At 53.3% G+C, this 18,717-nt stretch overlaps 1 protein-coding gene across 1 annotated transcript in view; it reads left to right on the forward strand.

Moving 5' to 3' along the window:
- Nucleotides 1-7,343: 7,343 nt before the first annotated feature.
- Nucleotides 7,344-18,717, forward strand: part of MYOM2 (myomesin 2) — a 35,482-nt gene continuing 24,108 nt past the window's right edge. The window contains exons 1-5 of the mRNA XM_081812880.1: nucleotides 7,344-7,462; nucleotides 8,823-8,984; nucleotides 11,716-11,854; nucleotides 12,005-12,162; nucleotides 13,165-13,257. Coding sequence (XP_081669006.1) covers nucleotides 7,356-7,462; nucleotides 8,823-8,984; nucleotides 11,716-11,854; nucleotides 12,005-12,162; nucleotides 13,165-13,257 — 659 coding nt within the window. The 5' untranslated portion in view covers nucleotides 7,344-7,355. The remainder of the gene's footprint in view (nucleotides 7,463-8,822; nucleotides 8,985-11,715; nucleotides 11,855-12,004; nucleotides 12,163-13,164; nucleotides 13,258-18,717) is intronic.

Below are 18,717 nucleotides of genomic sequence, written 5' to 3' on the forward strand. Positions count from 1 at the left end.
CAGAATATGTGGAAGTTAGCAAAATATCTGAAGAATAATTTTGCCCTTTTTCATATATTCAAATAGATTTTTCTAAAAACATCAGTTTTGGCCCAGCGCTGTAACTTAAGTCCTTCAGTCTTCACTTTGTCCCGTGAAGCAGACACCGAACCACGGTTCCCACGTCATCTGACGCTTCTCATGGATGCTGACTTTGTTTCTCCTGAGCACGTTGCAAACTCCCACGGTGGATTTGGAAATAAAATCACTGATTGTTTTTTCTTTGCGTCCATCAGGATTCTTCGGGTTGTGCCGGACGGAAACCCCACTGCGAGGAGCTTCAGCAAAGAGGGACTTTGTTGTCCCGTGATTGGGACGTCTTGGGGAGAATGCCACACTGCGTGTCTCCAAGCACGTCGGCGGGTTCCACGCACACGCACGCGAGTGCGGCGCCCATGGCCTCATCCTCAGAGGACAGTCCTGGCCGCACTAACACAGATGAGACCTCACAGGCGGTGGGGCAGGATCTTCCCCGATGGCGGTGAGTGACGCTCTCCCCCGTCAGGGCCAGCTCTGTCCCAGCTCCGCGCTCTGCCGCTCTGCGCAGCCTCTCCGAGAGGCAGCCTCCTCGGAGGTGAGCTGCCTGCGTTGGAGGAGGGGCTGGGGCAGTTCTGAAATTTACCGTGAGGAGCTCGTAGGCCTCTGGTCTCTCCCTGGAAGTGAGACTGTTTTGTCAGGAGAGGCTAGTTTCCTGGGACTCAGGTGACCGAGATGCCATTTGATAGGAGATGGGGCCCTATAATCGTCCCTTTTTGCCTGGAGGGGCCACCCATGTGGGCGGGGAGCCACGGACCACGGTGGGCGGTCCTACGGGACCTCACCGGGGAGGGCAGTGCTGGATTCCTTCTGGAAGGGATACTGATATGCAGAAATAAAACGCCAACTGCCTGTGTTTGTTCGATACCCCTTTACCGAACATGTATTAAATGCTAGGCCGTTGGAGTGCTAAAGGGGAGAAGACACAAGGTAAAAGTGTGTAGCCCCCGCTTCAGTATTTGTGGGACTCTCAGATGAGTCACGTGAATGACTCCCGCTCTGTATCTTTGTAGTATTTCACGGATACATTCGTTGACTCCTTTAGCTGGTCTGGTCCTTGGCTATGTTCCTGATACATCATGCATGTGAACGTGGAGATTTCTCGAGAGCCTGGGCACTTCCCGCATAGCATTTCCTCTAACTGTTGTAACAAACCGAAAGCTAGTTTTACAGGTGGGGAGAACGGAGAGGTAGACCAGTTGGCCGACAGTCACACCCTCTTCACGCTGAGCTGTGGGTTGAACGGAGTTCTCTGGATTCTAAGGTCCGGGGCCACCCCACGCGGCCCTCCTCTTGGTGACACGTGCCCGGGTCCAGCCCCTGGCCATGCCGGGCTTGTGTGGTTTATATTTGGACATGTGCTGTGCAAAACGATGGACACCCTGTGATTATCCGGTTGTTAGATGCAGTGCACATCTGTGCTAATAACTATAAATAAGATGTAACTTGGCGACTGGGCACGGCTCCTCTTTTAGGAAAGGCCGTCCTGCTAAATTAACCTCAGCATGAGACCAGTGAAAGCTTGAGTAGTTCCTGGAATAAAAACAAAACCAAAAAACCTCCCCAACACACAACCCACCCAAGAGGCCCCCTTTGCTTTCCTCTGGGGCTCGCATCACTCGAGTTGAGTGCTCTGCACAAGTGGTAAGCCACCCCCCCCAAATTCGAGCAGCTCTTAGACTCATCTGGAAGCACCAGCGAATGGTCCGGGGAACCGGCAGCTCAACAGGATTTAAAAGAGGTCTGAAAACTTGTGCGTAAACATTGAAAGGGGTCGGAGGAGAGCCAGGCATGGTGGAATGTTGGCCCTACCCTCTTGTCCTGAGAGGAGAGAGACACCTTCTGTGGCCCTGGACAGACACTTGGCACTTTCTGATTTTCATTTTTTCCAACTCGTTGACTTTTCCTTCCCAGGATCAGGCTGATGACTGATGATGCAGGTCATGAATTTGGGGCGAGGCCGTCCCTGTGGCTATATATAGCATCTTCGCAGGCCATAAATGGGAGGGAAGGCTGGGCATTTGGAGGGAGAAATAGCTTTGCCTTCTTCAGCCAGAGCCTCGTCGTGGGTGAGCCGGGCGAGGCAGGGCTTCTCTCCTCTTGGCCTTTTTCCTTTCTCTCTGGGTAAGTTTTCTTTTCTCCGTTCCTTTTCTGATTTGGGGCTTTGCAAGGAGGACTAGCAATGTGTGCTGCGGCTGGGAGCAGTCCGCTCTCCCAGGTGGACCTGTTTCTGGGGAAGGCAGGGTTAGCTAGCATGCTCCCTGAAGCACAGAGGAGACAGCCAGTGATTCGGCCTGAGGTCTGCATTTCTGGGACTAGATTTCAGGCCTTGCTTTGGTTCTCACGGTCACGATCTGGACTGTCATCACGTGCGGTCCCCTCAGAGCCCTGGCCGTCCACCCGAGGTCTGTGGCATCTCCTGCGGGGGCCCCGAGCCCATCATTGCGGTCTGAGCTTTCACGAGAGTCTGGGCCATGAAGGAGTCTGTGGGCACTGTGCAGATTTGAAAAGGTGTGGAATAAAACTGGCTATTTTCTGAAGAGACGAAGAGTCATTAGGTCATTAGCATCGCCCTGGACGCTGGTGTCTGGGGGCCGGGAAGGAAGGCAGCTCTCAGCCTCTGAGGCTTTCAGCTTAGCCCGACAGCGCCTCACAGCTGTCTTCTCGTCTGTGCTTTCTGATGAGCTGTCATCCTGCAGAGTCCCTCGGCTCGGTGCCCCTGCTGGAGCCTGGTGCCCCGCCCCCCCCCCCCCCCCCGTGGCCTTGGAGCTGCGCCTGCAGGGAGGGTGGTGGGGCGGGGGCCCGCCGGGAGGGCAGCAGGGCTCGGGGAAGCGGGGCTCCGGCTAGGAGGGCTTCACTTTCCCACCTCCCGGGCTCAACCCTTGCTTCCCGAGCACCAGTGACGCAGGTATACAGAGTAAGTGGAGCAAAGATCATTTAAATGGATTTTTAAGTAAACCAGGTCTGGGTTACACTTGCAGCGAGTGTATGTGGAGCAAGTGCTGAATGAGGGACGCCGGTCCTTTACTGAGACAAGGAGAATCCGGGGGTAAACTGCAATGTCTCTGATTGGAGATGATGGCAACTGTGTGGGTTGCTGGAAAGTTCTCCTGTCCAGGAAGCTGCACATGATCTGGTGGCTCAATTGAATTTGATCCTGCTGGAGCGTCAGGACAGGAGGACTCAGGGTCCTTGGAAGCCGGAGAACTCTGTGGCTGCAAGGACAGCCCTCTGCCTCTCCTGCCACGGCTCGGAAAGGTTATTTGAGAAACACCGCAGAAATTTAGCTGCCAGGAATCAGATGTCACACCATGTAGGATTTCTCATTGAGGGTGATTTTAAGAGGATTTTGTGCTCAGTGACTATTTCTTTTGGTGCTGAGCAGTGTGGAAAAAGCTTCGGGGCAAGTGGACCCCAGTGCCAACGAGCTTGGGCAGAGCCCGTCTTGGGGTCCGAGGGTTTCGTTACCTGGGGGCCTGGGCCAACTGTGTGTGTCAACTAATCCTTCTCGTTCCTCTTGAAAAGCTTTCATTTGGTGTGTTCATCGACTTCGACATTTTTAGGTGCACAAACGACAGTGTCTTTTATTAGGTGGAAGTCAGTGCATTGTAGTTGAAGTTTCCATGAATTAAAATCCTTCTTGGTGGCATGAAAGATGGGTTCCAGATACCCTTCGCAGGAAAGCGTTAGGTCTGAGCATGTCACAGACGCACGGTCCCCTGTACTTGAGGACGGGCTCGCGTTTCACTTTGGTGTCATCATTCTGAGATGTGTGGGAAGCCTTCGTGAGCGGTGGGGACGGGTGGGGGCGGTGGGCCAGGTGCAGAGGCAGAAGGGCGGCGAGGTGGGACGTTGGCTCTGTGCCCAACGGACCACGGACCTGGGTGGATGATTTTCGCCCCCCAGAGCTCCGTTTCCTCGCAGGGAAGGCCAACATTCACCCAGGACAGAATGAGCTCATCCATGTCCAGTTGTGGAGTCTCCTGTGGTTTCAGGTGAATGCCTTGTGCCCCGGGCTGCAGCTGCCAAGCCTGTGCTGAGTCTGCAGGGAGCAGGTTTCCAAGAGAGCTCCTCGCTCCAGCTCCGGGGTGCTCAGGGACAATGGGGGAGGCTCTGAGACATGAGGCTCCCTAAGTGGCCTGGACGTGGGCGTGGCTGCACGGTGGGCCTGCTGCTCTGTCCGGGTTGCCCATGGCATTGGGGAAAGCCAGCCCAGGCCGGGGAGGGGGGTTGGCGATGACACAGTGGCACAAGGGTCCACTGTCTAGGAGACGGAGCTTGCTACCACCCACGGAGCCGGGGGCTCCGAGATGGTCCTGTGCTTGAGATGCTGTGGTCTGTGATGCAGGTGTGGCTGCCCCGGGCAGGTGCTCCACGTGTCTGTGGAGTAAGAGATGGGCAGAGTCCCAGAAAGCTCCTGACGGTGACGGCCCTTGGCACGGTGTTTCATTAGGTGGGAATAAATGCAGAGACGTTCTATTACTGCCGTGGCCCCCAGCTGCCTCGGGGGGGGAAGAAGCTATAGCAGGCGTTCTGGGGAGCGAGGAGCGCGGGAGCCCCGTGCCCTTGATCCCAGCCCCACGGCGCTGACTGTTACGAAGCGTACGCTCCTCACACAGGAAGCGCTGAGCGCTGGCAGGCTGACAAGCGCACGCCGACTGAGGTCAGCAACATGGCGAGTGCTGATCGTCCGTGGAGCATGGGACAGGACGCCGCGAGATAGTTACAGGGGTCACCGGGCTGTGAGGGAAGCTGACCTTTCACAGTCAGAACAAAAGCACAGGTCCCACTGAGTGCGTCTTGCCCCCTTTTGGGTTGTGAGCTCCCCCAGTTTAAGCATGTCAAGATAGCCTATCCTCTCTTATCACCCGGGCCATTTTTGGACTCTTCCCTTGGCCAAGAAAGGCAAACAGGCCTGAAGGTTAACTCGGCATAAATGTAAGAGAATACTGAGACGGGACGCGACCACGGGCACGATTGCGCCTACAGGCCGCGTTCCTCACTGCGCTGTCGCAGGCTTTTCCTCCGTCGGAGCAGGTGTGCTTGGCGAGAGGAGGCTGCCCCAGACTGCGGAGACGCAGCCCCCGACCTGGTCTGACTTCAGCTCAGGGAGCTGACCCCACAGCACACCCATGGACTCCAGAGACAGTCAATGGAATGCTTGCCATTATGGGCGGAAGGCTTTTCTTGATGATTCGTCTTGGTGGACTCCCTGGAAAACCCGTTGAGGATATTTCAGATAGTAAAGCGACCAGATGCATTTGTTTCAGATACGTTTTCCTACCTACACCACTCCCTTCATAACAACAACAGCAAAGTCAGTGTGGTAGGGACAGCTACCAGTTTTGGCTGTTTGATACCCCATGCCAAGCACAGTGCCAAGCATTCCATAGAAGCGGTATGGAGTATCAGAGTTCGGAGGTGAGAAGGGCACCCAAGGCCATGTCCCTGTGCAGGCTCAGAATTCAGTCCCAGGTCTGTCAGATGTAAGTCTGTGCTCTTGACCTTCACGTTATGACACCTCTTTCAAAGCTTGGGTGGAACGGAGACGCTCTTTTCATTGAGTTCCATTAAATGGGGCATTCTGTTGCATACTTATCATCAGATTGATGCTAACGTGCTGTAAAACACTTGCTGGACCCTCAGTGCATATGAGGTGGTTGCTTGACTAGTTGATTTTTAGGAGGAAAAATTGGTATTGCTGTGGCAATGTATAAAAGGCCCAGAAATAGACGTCTGATGGCCTCTGGGTGGACCAGCCCTTTCTACATGTTTTTAGGGAAATCCTTTCTCCTCCCTGGCATCCTGTCCCCACCCCCAGTACAATAGGGGTTTGGATAATCCCTAAGGATCTTTCCAAGCTCTGTAATTCTGTGCTTCTAGGAAATAGCAGTCTGCAGGAAATTGGCCGTGAGGAGTCCCCTTGGAGGACGGTCTGTATTTGGTTGGCTTTCTAACGCACACTCCAAGTGCTGAACGGCAGGGTTTGGAGGGAGCAGGTGAAGGTTCTCCCACCTTAGGACGGCACCTGCCCCTTGTCCACTGCCGGGCCGTGTCCCTCTTGTCCCTGGCGCTGGGCCGTGGGGACTTGCCTTAGAGTTCCTTCTTTGAATTGGGGCAGATTATTCTAATTTGAACACCAAGGACAAAAGTGGAGCTCAGATTTGAAATTCCTTTGCTCCTTTATTTTGGAAGTTAGTGTTCACTGAGAATTAGGAATACTGTCTATGTTATATTTAAAGAGAGTTGAGTAAGCCCTAAGTTGGCGCTGTATTTATTTTGAGTGAGCATAGGCTGCAAATGGCCTGGGGTCCAATGCCTGCCCTACTTCAGTTCTCAGACTCCACACCACAGTATGGATCTCAGTCATTCCTTGTTTCCAGAGAATTTAACCAAAATGTGCTCGCTTGCCCACATCCCCCCGGCTTTCTTGCTGGCCCCAGCCCTGCTCGCTGCCCACCCCTGCCATGCGAATCTACACGTAACCGGTGAGATGCGATTTTAGAAGAATGGATCTGGACAGTGTCCTGGAGACGAGTTCCCTTTCTAGGTCCCCTTTTGAGCAGTGAAGACCCCCGGCTCCCGGGGCAGACGCTGAAAGCCCCTGTGTATGGTTGCAGTCTTCCCAGAGCGATCTCTTGTTATGTCTCTTGAAGCATCCTGAGATCCTGTGTTTTCCTGCCTCCTACTTTTGCTCATGGGATGCCCCGCCCCCCACCTCATCTCCACCTGTCAGCCTGTCCATGGTCAAGGCTCTTCTCAAGCATCGCCTCCTTCAGGGGCCCTCGCTTGGCTGCCGTCTGTCCTGTTACGTGTGTTCCCTCCTCGCTTCCCAGAGCAGTTTGGATCTCCTTCTGCTCTTATCTTGCATTCTAAGTATTTGTTTACTTCTCTAATCTGTGTTTTATTTTTATCCTTATCACTCACATTGCTTTTCATGTTGCCTTGAACAAGCTGGGTGTTCTATAAATATTTGTTGAGCTCACAATTAATTATTAAAAGAAACATAGTCCAGTCTTCTGATTTTCATAGAAGCAAACCAAACACTGTATCTGGTCCCAGGGAACTTACTAGGAATCCAGACTCGTAGCCTGAGATTATTTTCACTTATATAATGTTTCTTCCATCCCCTGTCCCCTGAACGCGTGTTACTAATTGAAGTTGATTTTCCCCTTTGGAACAACTGGAAATGCTGGTGTAGAAATTGCAGGAGCAGGACTGCATTTGAGAAGGAGCTCAGCGCTGTTTGACATACTCTTTGCTCGTAGGTGCACACCAAGATGTCGCTTGTCACAGTGCCCTTTTACCAAAAGCGACACAAACACTTTGACCAGTCGTACCGGAATGTTCAGACAAGGTACCTTCTGGATGAATATGCTGCGAAAAGGTAAGTTGAAATTCAGCGGTTGGGCCAGTAGAGCTTTGATCGTGGGTGTCTGGTGTTAAAGGAGCTTTATCCAGTCCCCTGCAGCCTGGACATGAACTGGTTTGGGGGGCTCAGGGATGGCATGCTCCCTGATGCCCATGCCTCGCACTGGTGGGGACATTCAGCTCTCCTGGCTGCACAGCAAACTCCATGTGGGAGTACTGCTGGGATCCCGGTAGATCCCGGTGGATCCCGGTGGATCCCGGTAGACTGGCTCTGAGCCCCTCATTTAGATTATGAAGGCAGAGACTTTTTAGTAAGTGCTCTTTGACTTTGCGCCTCTTCACACATTTTGCAGAACTAGGATCTAAAAAGTCACCAACACAGAAGGGCAGCAAGAAGGGACAATGGGAAGAATACCAGTGGGAGAGAAGCTCATGGGGGCAAAGTAAAGATCACATGGAGGCTAGGGCGCCTGGGTGGCTCAGTCGGTTAAGCGACTGCCTTCGGCTCAGGTCATGATCCTGGAGTCCCGGGATCGAGTCCCGCATCGGGCTCCCTGCTCGGCAGGGAGTCTGCTTCTCCCTCTGACCCTCCCCCCTCTCATGCTCTCTGTCTCTCATTCTCTCTCTCGCAAATAAATAAAATCTTAAAAAAAAAAAGATCACATGGAGGCTGATGTCAGTCGTTTTGCTACAATAATAATAAATGTAGCGGAAAGGTAAATGTATTCACCGCATCAGGGGCTCGTGTGAAGCCACAGATCTGCCAGCTTCGGAAGCACAGGGTCCTCAGGGACGTGCCACACCTGCCTGGGGATGGCCGTGCTGACCAACGGAAGACACTGCGGGCATGCTGTGCTGTGGCCTCCGGGGCTTGTGCATGTCCCCGGCACCCTATGTTTAGACCTGCCCATGGCCCTTGTGTTCCGTTGCCATCCCTGTAACAAGCAGCCAAACATCCACAGCCCTCCCAGCAGCCTCCGGGAGCTTCAGATCCCTTGAGATATGTATAATCGTGGCATTAGGCCAAAAGCGTGGCAGAAGGCACTCGCGGGCACGTGTGGAAAATGGCAAGGGTAGGAGAGGAGCTCGTGTGTGAAGGCGCCCCTCTGAGGACGCACGTGTGCAGCTGGGGGCAGTGCCCGTGCAGGGACGTAGCTTTCTGTGGGTGTGCACGCGTGTATGTACACACATGTGCTGGTGTGGTCAGGAGGGCATGTACACGTGTGTGCCTGCACACATGTGTGCACGTGCTCACTCGTGTTCGTGTGCCGGCACGGTTCAAGGCTGACATGTGTGCAGGAGAAACGGGGTGTGGTTTGTTAGGATGAATTTGCACCCTCCTCTAACACGTCGGATTGTTTCCGCGTCCCATCCAGGCGCACCTCCAGCCACTCATCTTCCCAGAAGTCTTTCTCGCAGAAGTCATCTTCCCAGAGAGCGGCCGGCCAGACGGCGTTTCGGGGGGCGACCTGCAGTATCTGCGCGAAGAGACTGAGCACCGAGGCGCTGGAAGAGGAGGAGCAGGAGAAGAAGAGGCGGTACGCTCTGTCCCCCTCTCCCACCCCACCCCACCCAGCACCGCGGCCGGGGGCTCCGGGGAGGGTCTGCGGCCACAGAGGGAACAGTGACGGGCGTTTAGCCGAGAGCCCGCCCGAGAGCCTGGAGGGTCACCCTTGCCTCTGCGAAGGCCATCGGCTGCCGCTGTGCGGTGCCCGGCGTATTGTTCCCCGTCTCTAGCTCAGTGAGTCCTACAGCATAACCATGTGGGGCATTTTCCAGCTCGTTCTGCACAACCGAACTTGCCCACGGGGCCACGCACGCGGTGGATCCCGTGTCCGCGCTCTGTCCTGTCCCACGCTTCTCCCATGAAAGTGCCGAGACCTGACAGGTTGAAGTTCATGTCGAGTTTCCCCCGACAGCCTCTTTAGCTGGAACACAGGGCAGTGAGGTTGTTGGCCAGAAAGGTGATCTTCCAAACAGGCTGGCATTTCCAGCGGGTGTCTGAGTGGAAACATTGTGACGGCCGTGCCCGGCATTGCAGGGGACTCAGCTCATAGGGGAAAATGTCCCAGGAATGACATGGATTAATGAGGACGTCAGTCTTCGAATTGTTTCCAGATCACAGAGAAACAGGTGGTGATCTTACAAGAATAAAATAGTGAAGCATCTCATGAACACTTTGTGTTATACCTGCTCTGTTTTCCCCCTCACCTCCCCCGGTTATTTCTAGAAAATGTTTTCTGTATTCTAACACACTTAAAACCTGAAGGAGAAAATGAGAATTTGGCAAACATGTTTCATTTTGAACCTTGCACTACAATGAAGGGACCTGTGTAACAAAAATAGGCAGCTGGAAAGATCAGGCTTTATTTTGCACTTTGAATGATCTTTTAGATGCCTTCTGCAAATTTTGCCGTGTACATTTTATGGTAAAGTGAGGATTTCTTTTGTGAGAGAATCACTTCAAAATGTGCACATTACCAAAATCTGGATTTTCTGTTACTGGACTATTTAAAAAATGGTTCTATCTTTATTTAGTGTGTGGGTATGGGAGTGAGAAGTTTAGACCTTTATAATTTTATTAATTATTCCTTGTGGTGACCTTGAGCATGTCACAGAAACTTTCTATTCCTCAATTTCCACAGGAGTGAATGGGGGGAATGTCAACTTCTGTTAATTGGAGGGGTCAGGGAGTGTGTTACCGTGATTCACATTGTTTTGGCAATAATGACTTTTGGGACAATCCCCACTGTTGGAAGTCTTTCTGAGACACACAAGGCTACGCTCCTGCAGTAGTCCTTTGACCCCCAGCATGTATGTGGGTTATAGCCTGGGTCTCTCCAGCTCATTTTGTTCTTCCCCTCCTGTGGCAGATCCTAGTTTAAGGTATGGGACAAACTGGTCCTTTTCGAAAGATGAATCCGTGGGTGCATCACTCTGATTAACTGCAATGTCTCTGTATAAAATAAAAACCACGGGGGTCGCCTGGGTGGCTCAGTTGGTTAAGCGACTGCCTTCGGCTCAGGTCATGATCCTGGAGTCCCGGGATCGAGTCCCGCATCGGACTCCCCGCTCGGCGGGGAGTCTGCTTCTCCCTCTGATCTTCCCCCTCTCATGCTCTCTGTCTCCCATTCTCTCTCTCAGATAAAAAAAAAAAAAATCTTTAAAATAAAAACCACGGAAGCATCGGCGTGCTTTGAAGATCTCAGCATGGCCTTCTGGAGGATACAGGAGATTAGATGCTTTTCCTTCTGTCCTGGTGAAAGATGGGCCCCCGTGCGTCATGCCCAGGCTGTCCTCGGGGCTCGTCACTAAGCGTCAGTGTGTGATGGGTGACATTCTGCAGGAGAGGCCGAGGCGGGCGTGGCAGTGGGCCAGGCGGTGCTGGGCGCACAAAGACGGCACTCGGGCCAGATCGACGGCACCTCACTCTCGACTCTTACAGATCAAGAAGCTGAATTTTTTATTGAATCCCTTTTATTCTTCTGGAACACAGACTTACTTCTTACCTGCATCTGTTGATTCAGGAGGCTTTCATGCAGCCCTCCAGTCATTCAGAATCAGCAGCCTCCCCAGGAAAACAGGCGGTTCTTAAGAGCGCCATGCAGACGAAAGCACATGGGGAGTGGGGTTCAGGCTCTCCTTACATTGTCTGTGTTGGTGTTGGCTTTAAACAGATGCCAGCCCAGCAGGGCCTAAGCACTGGGTGCCAGACCCCCGGGCGGCCAAGCTCCTGGCCATAGGGACGGGGAGATGGCGTCCTGAGAAGGTGGAGTGAGGTGCTCCGAGGTACAGACTTTACTGAGCATGTGTGAGTCGTCGTGGGGTCCAGAGGTGTAAACAAGGCCGTTTTTAGGGGCCTCACACTCCCTTTGTGACTCTGCGTCCCTTCCTGACGTTGTGCATTATGTGCGTCCCGGGTGCACGTCTGCTCACAGAAATCCGCAGAAGAGCGCCGGCCTCCGAACCGTGTGATTGTGCGCCCCTCCCAGTAAAAGGAGGGTTGGCGCGTCTTCTCCCGTAACTGTTTTATTCACGAATCATACGTCTGCCCTTCATACAACTGCTTTGTGTATGGCGCTAGCCCTCTGGCCAGACCGTAGTCTTGAAAGAAAGAGATAAAATTAAGCAGAAATAGCTTTTCTGCATTCCTCTTCTTGCTCCCCACGTGAGAAAATCCTGGGGGAGAGCACGTGTGGTCTCCAGACCTTCGATGACCACTCACCCTTTCTGTGTCACGGGAGTAACGTCGCTTCTTCGCCCCGGCAGGTACCAGTCTCTGGTGGCTTCTTATGGGGAAGCCAAGCGGGAGCGTTTCCTCCGGGATCTGGCTGAGATGGAGGAAAACGTGCACCTGGCGCGCACACAGGCTCAGGACAAGCTGGACAAATACGTCATTCAGGAGATGGTAGGGGGACCTCTGGGGCTCCTTGAGAGGCGCGGGTCTGGTCGTGGGTTGTCCGCATGACGTGCGTACGGCCCGTCGGCAGAGGGCCCTGCTTGCCCATGCCACGCCCCTTCCTGCAGCGCACTGAGCTGTCCTTGCTTCCCGGGGCAGGTGGAGGACAAGCTGACCGGGCACAGACACTCCTACTTGGAGCGGATGCGCCGGGCCCCCGAGATCCTGGTGCGCCTGAGGTCCCACACCGTCTGGGAGAGAATGTCTGTGAAGCTCTGCTTCACCGTGCAAGGGTTTCCCACCCCTGTGGTGCAGTGGTGAGTGTGGGCGGGCGGCCTGCCCCTGGGTCCGAGGAGGGCTGGACTGCACTCTCTCTCGAGGATCTGGGAACAGCTGGTGCCAGTGTGTGGATGAAGAAGAGCCACCTGAAGGGATCGCGGGGCACACACCCCCTTCCATTGCCCACCGTGTGTGAAACTCCATGGGACGTACATTTATAAGCACTCACAGAATGGCCGCCATAAATGCCTTGCCGGCGCTTTTATTTTAGCGAAATCGACTCCGCTGAGTTTTAGAGGAGTTTTATTTGAGAATAAGTTCCTTCAGATGATCTGAAAGGTGGGGCCACATGTGCTGCTGTGGTCGATTGCACCTGGTGACGTCCAGCATCGTCTCCAGGCCCCAGACCCTCGTGTTTCTCCATCTGTTGCATACCTATGTTTGTTGCCCCCCTTGCTGGAAGTGGTGATAACATTCCCCAAGTTTATAGCCTGCTGCAAAGACCATACACATTTTGCTCGTAACCTGACTGGGGCGGTCAGCCCAGGTCAGAAATTTAGTTCCAGGTTCTGTGGTTGTTTGCCAGGCAGGCTGTGGAGGCAGCCACCCACCAACGCTCGGTCTCAGGGAGACGAGGTCCTGCTGTCCCGGGTGGGGCGCGGGGGCCAGCTTCCTGCAGGCAGGATCCCATAGAACTCCCCAGAGAGGCTGGCCTGGGACGCAGCTAACACTGGCAACATTCTTTTCTTAGGGAGGGATTTATCCTGAGTTCCTCACGAAGTCCAAGGACACCCATGGCACGCTCTGCCATAGGTTGAGGACGGCCCAGATAGGCTGAATTCTGCAGGAGCTGCTCTCTACTAAGCGGACAGACAGACCTGGGCCCTGGGTCACCCCTAGTTTCTGCGCTGTGCCGGCCCGAGGTCCTGGGGAGTGGAGCTCACAGACGCAGGGCAATGCATCCCTAGGGGCCCTGAAGAAGGTGGGGACAAAATGCAAATTCCCCCCTGCCTTTGCAGTAACGTGTTTCCCTCTTGCAGGTATAAGAATGGTAGTTTGATCTGCCAAGCAGGAGAGCCGGGCAAGTACAGAATCGAGAGCAAGTACGGCGTGCACACGCTGGAGATCAACAGGTAAGGTGTCGGGCATGGCGGGCGCCCTGGGACACCTGCTTCAAACACTCAGTGATCCAAACACAGGAGAGACCTCACAGTTAGAAACAGGAGGTCAGGGGGCACCACGTCCATTCTATGCCATGGGACTTTGGTGGTATTTCTGACTTAAGCTGTGGGGGAAGCTTCCGGAAGCTTGCTGTCCTTGGTGTCGGACCCCCAGTAGGCAAACCTGCAGCTCTGTCCAGGCTCCCGCTCTGGGAGCAAAGAGAATGGCTGGTTTAGGGACAGACGGTGGCGTTCAGGTGCGCAGCTGACCGCAGATGCAGAAGACTTCCCACACCTGCCCAGCAGGGGGCGCATCACGTGCCAGGTTTGGGGACCAGTCCCTAACTAAACTCAGGCTCCTCAAAGAAATACAACTTCTATCTTTTTTCATAAATTGAAAAAATGTAGAATACAGATGAGGAAAAGAAAATAAAAATCATTCATATTTCCCACAGCATCAGTATTTTGCTGTAAAGATAGCATTTCATTTTCCTTGCACAGCATGTGCACACACACACACTTAGATTTTTTTTTCAAAAGTGAGATTCTGCATTTCTTTTCCTGCTTCTGTGTGCACACAGTTTTTATTTCATAAGAAGATCATAACATGGTGCAATCCACCTTTTCTCACAGTATATCATGACATTTTCCCATGGCTTAGCTGTTAATCTCGCAGGTAAATGGGGCTCGTTACTGCACTGTAATTAGGGACCGCAACCAGAGACCTGGGTTTGGATCCCCGATCTACCGTGTACCCTGTGACTTTGGATGGATCATTAACTCTTCCTGAATTGTAATACTTTTATCTGAAAGTCATTATCAAGAGACAGATGATAAAAAATTTTATCTTTTCTGTTGGCTTAATGGGAATGATCATGAAGACCAAATATATTTTCGTATGTTATGTAAACATGTGGTGAGTGTGTGTGAGTGTGTGTGTGTAGTAAGTTATATCAAGTCCTTTCCAGGAAAAGATGAGGGATACTAATATAAATGCAAAAAATCAGTAAGACATTGGGATATATAACTTTATTGATTTTATTATTACTAACTTGTAGAGCGACCACATCATAATTAGGCTCAGTTTACTTAGAGGTAAAATAATCTGCAATAAAATAATTCTCAGTAAAATGGTCCCACTGGAATTTATTATTACTAACTTGTAGAGCGACCACATCATAATTAGGCTCAGTTTACTTAGAGGTAAAATAATCTGCAATAAAATAATTCTCAGTAAAATGGTCCCACTGGAATAATCCCCAAGGTGACTCGGAGAAGTCACAAGTTAGTACGACAGAGCATTCATCACGGAACCTTCTCCCTGATGCATTCTTCGACCGAGGGGATTCTTTCCTTTTTTATTGAGAACTTTTATACATCGGTTCTGCTGAAGAAAAGGTTACTCTGATGTGCTCCTTCTGTGTGACCAGTGTGTGGGTCTCAGGCCCGCACACCAGAAGGGAAGTGGGGTGTGCACCCCAGGAGCATGTGGGGGCACGGATGAAAGCCACGGAGAGGAAGCATCAGGGGTTAGGACTCTGCCAGACCAGCCTCGCAGCCTTCTTGCTGAAGGCGAGCCAGACAATGGGATTCATCTGGGGAGGGGTGGTGAGGCACCTGCTCAGACACGGGGGGGGGGGTCCCCCTGAGCTGACTCAGCAGGGTTCCTGCACGGGAGGACCAGGCCCAGGGCTGAGGTTCAGAGGAGGACCAACCCACGTTGGGCCAGGAGAGAATTCGCCATGTCCCCGTTTCCACCCCGTGGGAGGATGGTTTTACCGCGTTTCTTTGCTTTTCTGCCTTGCACTCACCGGGTCTTCCTCTGCCTCCTGCCTGAGTTCTTCCTCCTTCTGGTTCCCAACTTCGGACTTGGGTGGGAGCCCAGGCTTGAGCCCCTCCAGGCGCTGCCCGCCCGGCACTCCCAGGCCGCACCTGCGGGGGGCACCGGCCGGCCTCCAGCACCAGGCTGTTCAGCCTCCCCGCTCCTCACGCGGGCGGCGGGCCGGCTGCCTCACCCATCGGACGCGGCCTTGGATGAGCCTCTGGAGGAGGCCTGCCCGGTTCATCACCAGAACCAGCTCTCCACCTGCAGACTCTTCAGAACAGGTGTTAGAAGGTTGTGATTAAGATGAACATTTGTGACAAGTGGTTTCCCAGGTAAATGTGGGGCTGTTTCAAAAAGCTGAAGGGCCAGGCCTTCTGGGCCTTCTGGGGCTATTTATTGAGAACCTACTGTGTGCCAGGCACTGGTCCAGGCACTTGGGATACGGGACAAAACCAAGGTCCTCTTCTTTGAGGTCTTACAATCTGCCGTAAGGAGGTGAACCGTAAGCACAATAAAAAAGTGAATTATATAGTAGATCAGGAAGCCAGGGTGCTGGGCGTGGGGAGAGGGGAATCTGTTGGTGTGGGGGTGGGCTGGGATGTGGGGTGGAGCAGGGTGGTCAGGCCGGCCCTAACTGAGGAGACATCCTCTGGGCAAGCCTTGGGGTTGGAACACCCTGGCCCCTTGCTGTAATTCTCAGAGAATAAGGTTCTCTCCTTTGATTTCCTAAACATGTGGCTATTTGAGTAGCCAGAAAGCCACACTGTGTAGAAGGAGAACATCGCCTTCACTGTGGAGAGTGTAGAGTTCAGCCTGTCTCTTCTGTACCCGGGTGAGCCGTGGCCGCTTGGGGGTCCCTAGGTCAGCCCGAGTTTTCACCCAGCTCGCTTCCGAGTTAACAACTGCATTTACAAGGGAAAACCATTTCCCGTTCTCAAGGATGAAACTTTTACACTTATCCTGGGGGTAAGACCAGCTTTGAACCCAGCGCACTGACAAACCCGTGAGTCTGTCAGCTGTAAGTTTGTAAACTGAGGCCCGGGACGCCATGGTCCGTGGCTCAGCAGCCCAGGTCCCCGTCAGACACCCTTGGAGTTTGCAGAGACGGACTTGCCCAGCACTCCTATCTGCCCAGGGACCCTGTCCGCAGCTGACGAGCGAAGGGGGAGCCTGCTGTCTCCGCACAGCTCAGCTGTTCATACCAAACTGCTGAGTTGCCATCATTTGATCCGTGGCCGTTTTGAGTGCGGTGGAATGTGCTACCGGCTCGGGAGAGAGGGAGCTCCCCCTTCGGCTGCCGGGGTGACGTTTGCCCCTATGAATACTCCCTGGCTGTTGCCTGAATTCTTCAAGTGCTTCTGACCCTTTGGTGCTGTTCGAACTTAGACTGTAATCGACACGATTTTATATGCTCATAAGATTTTCCCCGGGGACTCATAATGTGAGTCCTGTTTCTTCACATAATTTTAATGCCATGTTCATGTTTTTATAAAAGCGCGAAGGGTGACCTCGTGCGGGTTTTGTGTCCAGCACCACCCCTGTCCCCTCGCCGCAGCCAGGCTGACCTCCTGGGCACGTTAGTTTAGACTTCCATATGCAAACTCTCATTTGAGTTAAATTCCAGTAAATTCCAGTGTGGACACGGCTTCCAGGGGAAGGACGCTGGGCCCGAGTCCCCAGGACAGGTCATGGGCGACGTAAGCGTTTGTCCGATTACCTTCCTGAAAGGAGGTCAGAGGGCATGACTTTCTCCCGTGCAGTTGCCTGGGGGACACCTTGAGACTTGGAGATGCACAAGTGCCCCATGAAAGTTTGTGAAGATTGAGACCTCTGTCTATCCTGGGAACCCGTCCAAACAGAACATAAAACCCTCTGCCTCCTAACCACGTGCATGCAGTTTCTCGCAGCGTGGAGGACGGGCCAGAAGCAGGCTCTGGGGGCCGGCTGCATGCTGTGGCCTTGAGGAGGAGAGAGGAACGGAGTCCTGCTGGGGCGTGGGAAGGCATATGGGTCCCCAGGTTACCTGTGCACAAAATCTTGCGTAGGGCACAGCCTCTTCAAAATCTGCATGCCCAACCTGTCCACCCCTTGGCTTGTACTCTGCACCGGCGCCTGGGTCCCATCCTTCCCTCAGCCAGCGCAGCTCCATCACGGGGCAACACAGGTGAGCCAGGCCCCCAGTCCAGGCAGGTGTGCTTGCTGATCATCTCTGTGTGTCCCGGTGTATATTATGCAACATAAAACACTTGCAAAGGAGAAATGCAGAAACAATGTAACAAGAGTAAACATCACAGAAGTGAGGACTCACACCTCCACACCGGCGGGCTGTGTGTCCCGTGCATCCCCGCCATGGGGCACGGGGATGCACGGGACAATTACAGGAAAGCAGGAGGTCTGCGTATTTGGGGGGCTTGCACTTCCTTACACCCCAGGGGACACCACGGGCACATCCGTTTCTGGAGAAATGCACACGCGCACATCCACACACCAAAGGATGTTCCAGCTCCTAAGCGCAGGCTTCCTTCTCCCCAGCCCATACCTCCCGCTAAGTACTACGTGCTAATCGGTCCCTTGACAGGCTTGTCAGTGCTAACGTGTTAGGTGGTTCTCCTCCATGTCTTATTCTCATCTGGAAAACCAGCTCAAGATCTCGTGGGAGGAGCTGCTTTGTGGTGGGCCACCTTGCCCTCCCTGGGGGAGGTCTGGTTTGAAAACTCTGGGGGACAGTTTGAGAACCACTGGTATTAAATCCCACCCAGAAGGGTTTGTGGCAGAGGGATCAAGAATACAATGCCCGACTGGACAATGCCAGTGAGATCTCTATACACTCTGAGGACTCGCGGACCGTGTAGCAGTAGGAGCCGCCCCCCTCTGGGAATTGGTAGGGACACTGGCCGGGGGACAGTGTCTCGGCTCAGCGGGGTCGCCCCCTGGCCAGACCAGCCCTGCTTTCTGTGCTCCGTGGAAGTGTCGGCCGCGTCGCTCCTCCTCCTAAGACTTAGTCCCTGTGTGCTTGCAGTCAGGCTCCAGGTAGGAGACTTGGATCAAGCGGTTTTCACAGGGTGCCATGTAGCTCTGCAGGTGGCCCGGGCCAGTGAATCTCCCGGCTGTGCCCGTGGGATGCCCGGCTCTCCCTCTTCTTACCTGTCGTGATATAGCCCGTGGGGTGTTGGTTGGAGGGAAAGGTGTGTGGCTAATCCCAGAAGAAGGATAGCTTCGTGTTTACAGAATGCATTGATGAAAATATAATGGATTCATTGTTTAGAAGAAATCACACAAGCACAATGCTTAAGGGTAAGGAAGAGAAGTAATCATGCCTTCTGTGTAGACCCCCTGCCCCAGCTGCCCCTGACGGTCTGTGTGCCTGAGGGTGCACGTGCTGGCGCGGAACGGTAATGCTCCGAAGCCTCCTCTCCCCGTTACTGGAGACACTGTGTGCTTTTTGGTCAAAGGAAATATTTTCAGCTCCAAGTGGAATAGGGAAGAAAGTCAAGTTACTAACCATCCCCTAAGAACGGGTTTGTCTCTGGGGCATTGGCTCCTTGACGCATTTTAAAAGAAAGCCTGGAGTCAACTTTTTCTTTTTTTTTTTTATCTTTCGTGTGGGA

The sequence above is a fragment of the Leptonychotes weddellii genome, chromosome 2 (assembly GCF_054177405.1).
Source record: "Leptonychotes weddellii isolate Sample4059 chromosome 2, ASM5417740v2, whole genome shotgun sequence".
In the NCBI taxonomy this organism is placed as follows: domain Eukaryota; kingdom Metazoa; phylum Chordata; class Mammalia; order Carnivora; family Phocidae; genus Leptonychotes; species Leptonychotes weddellii.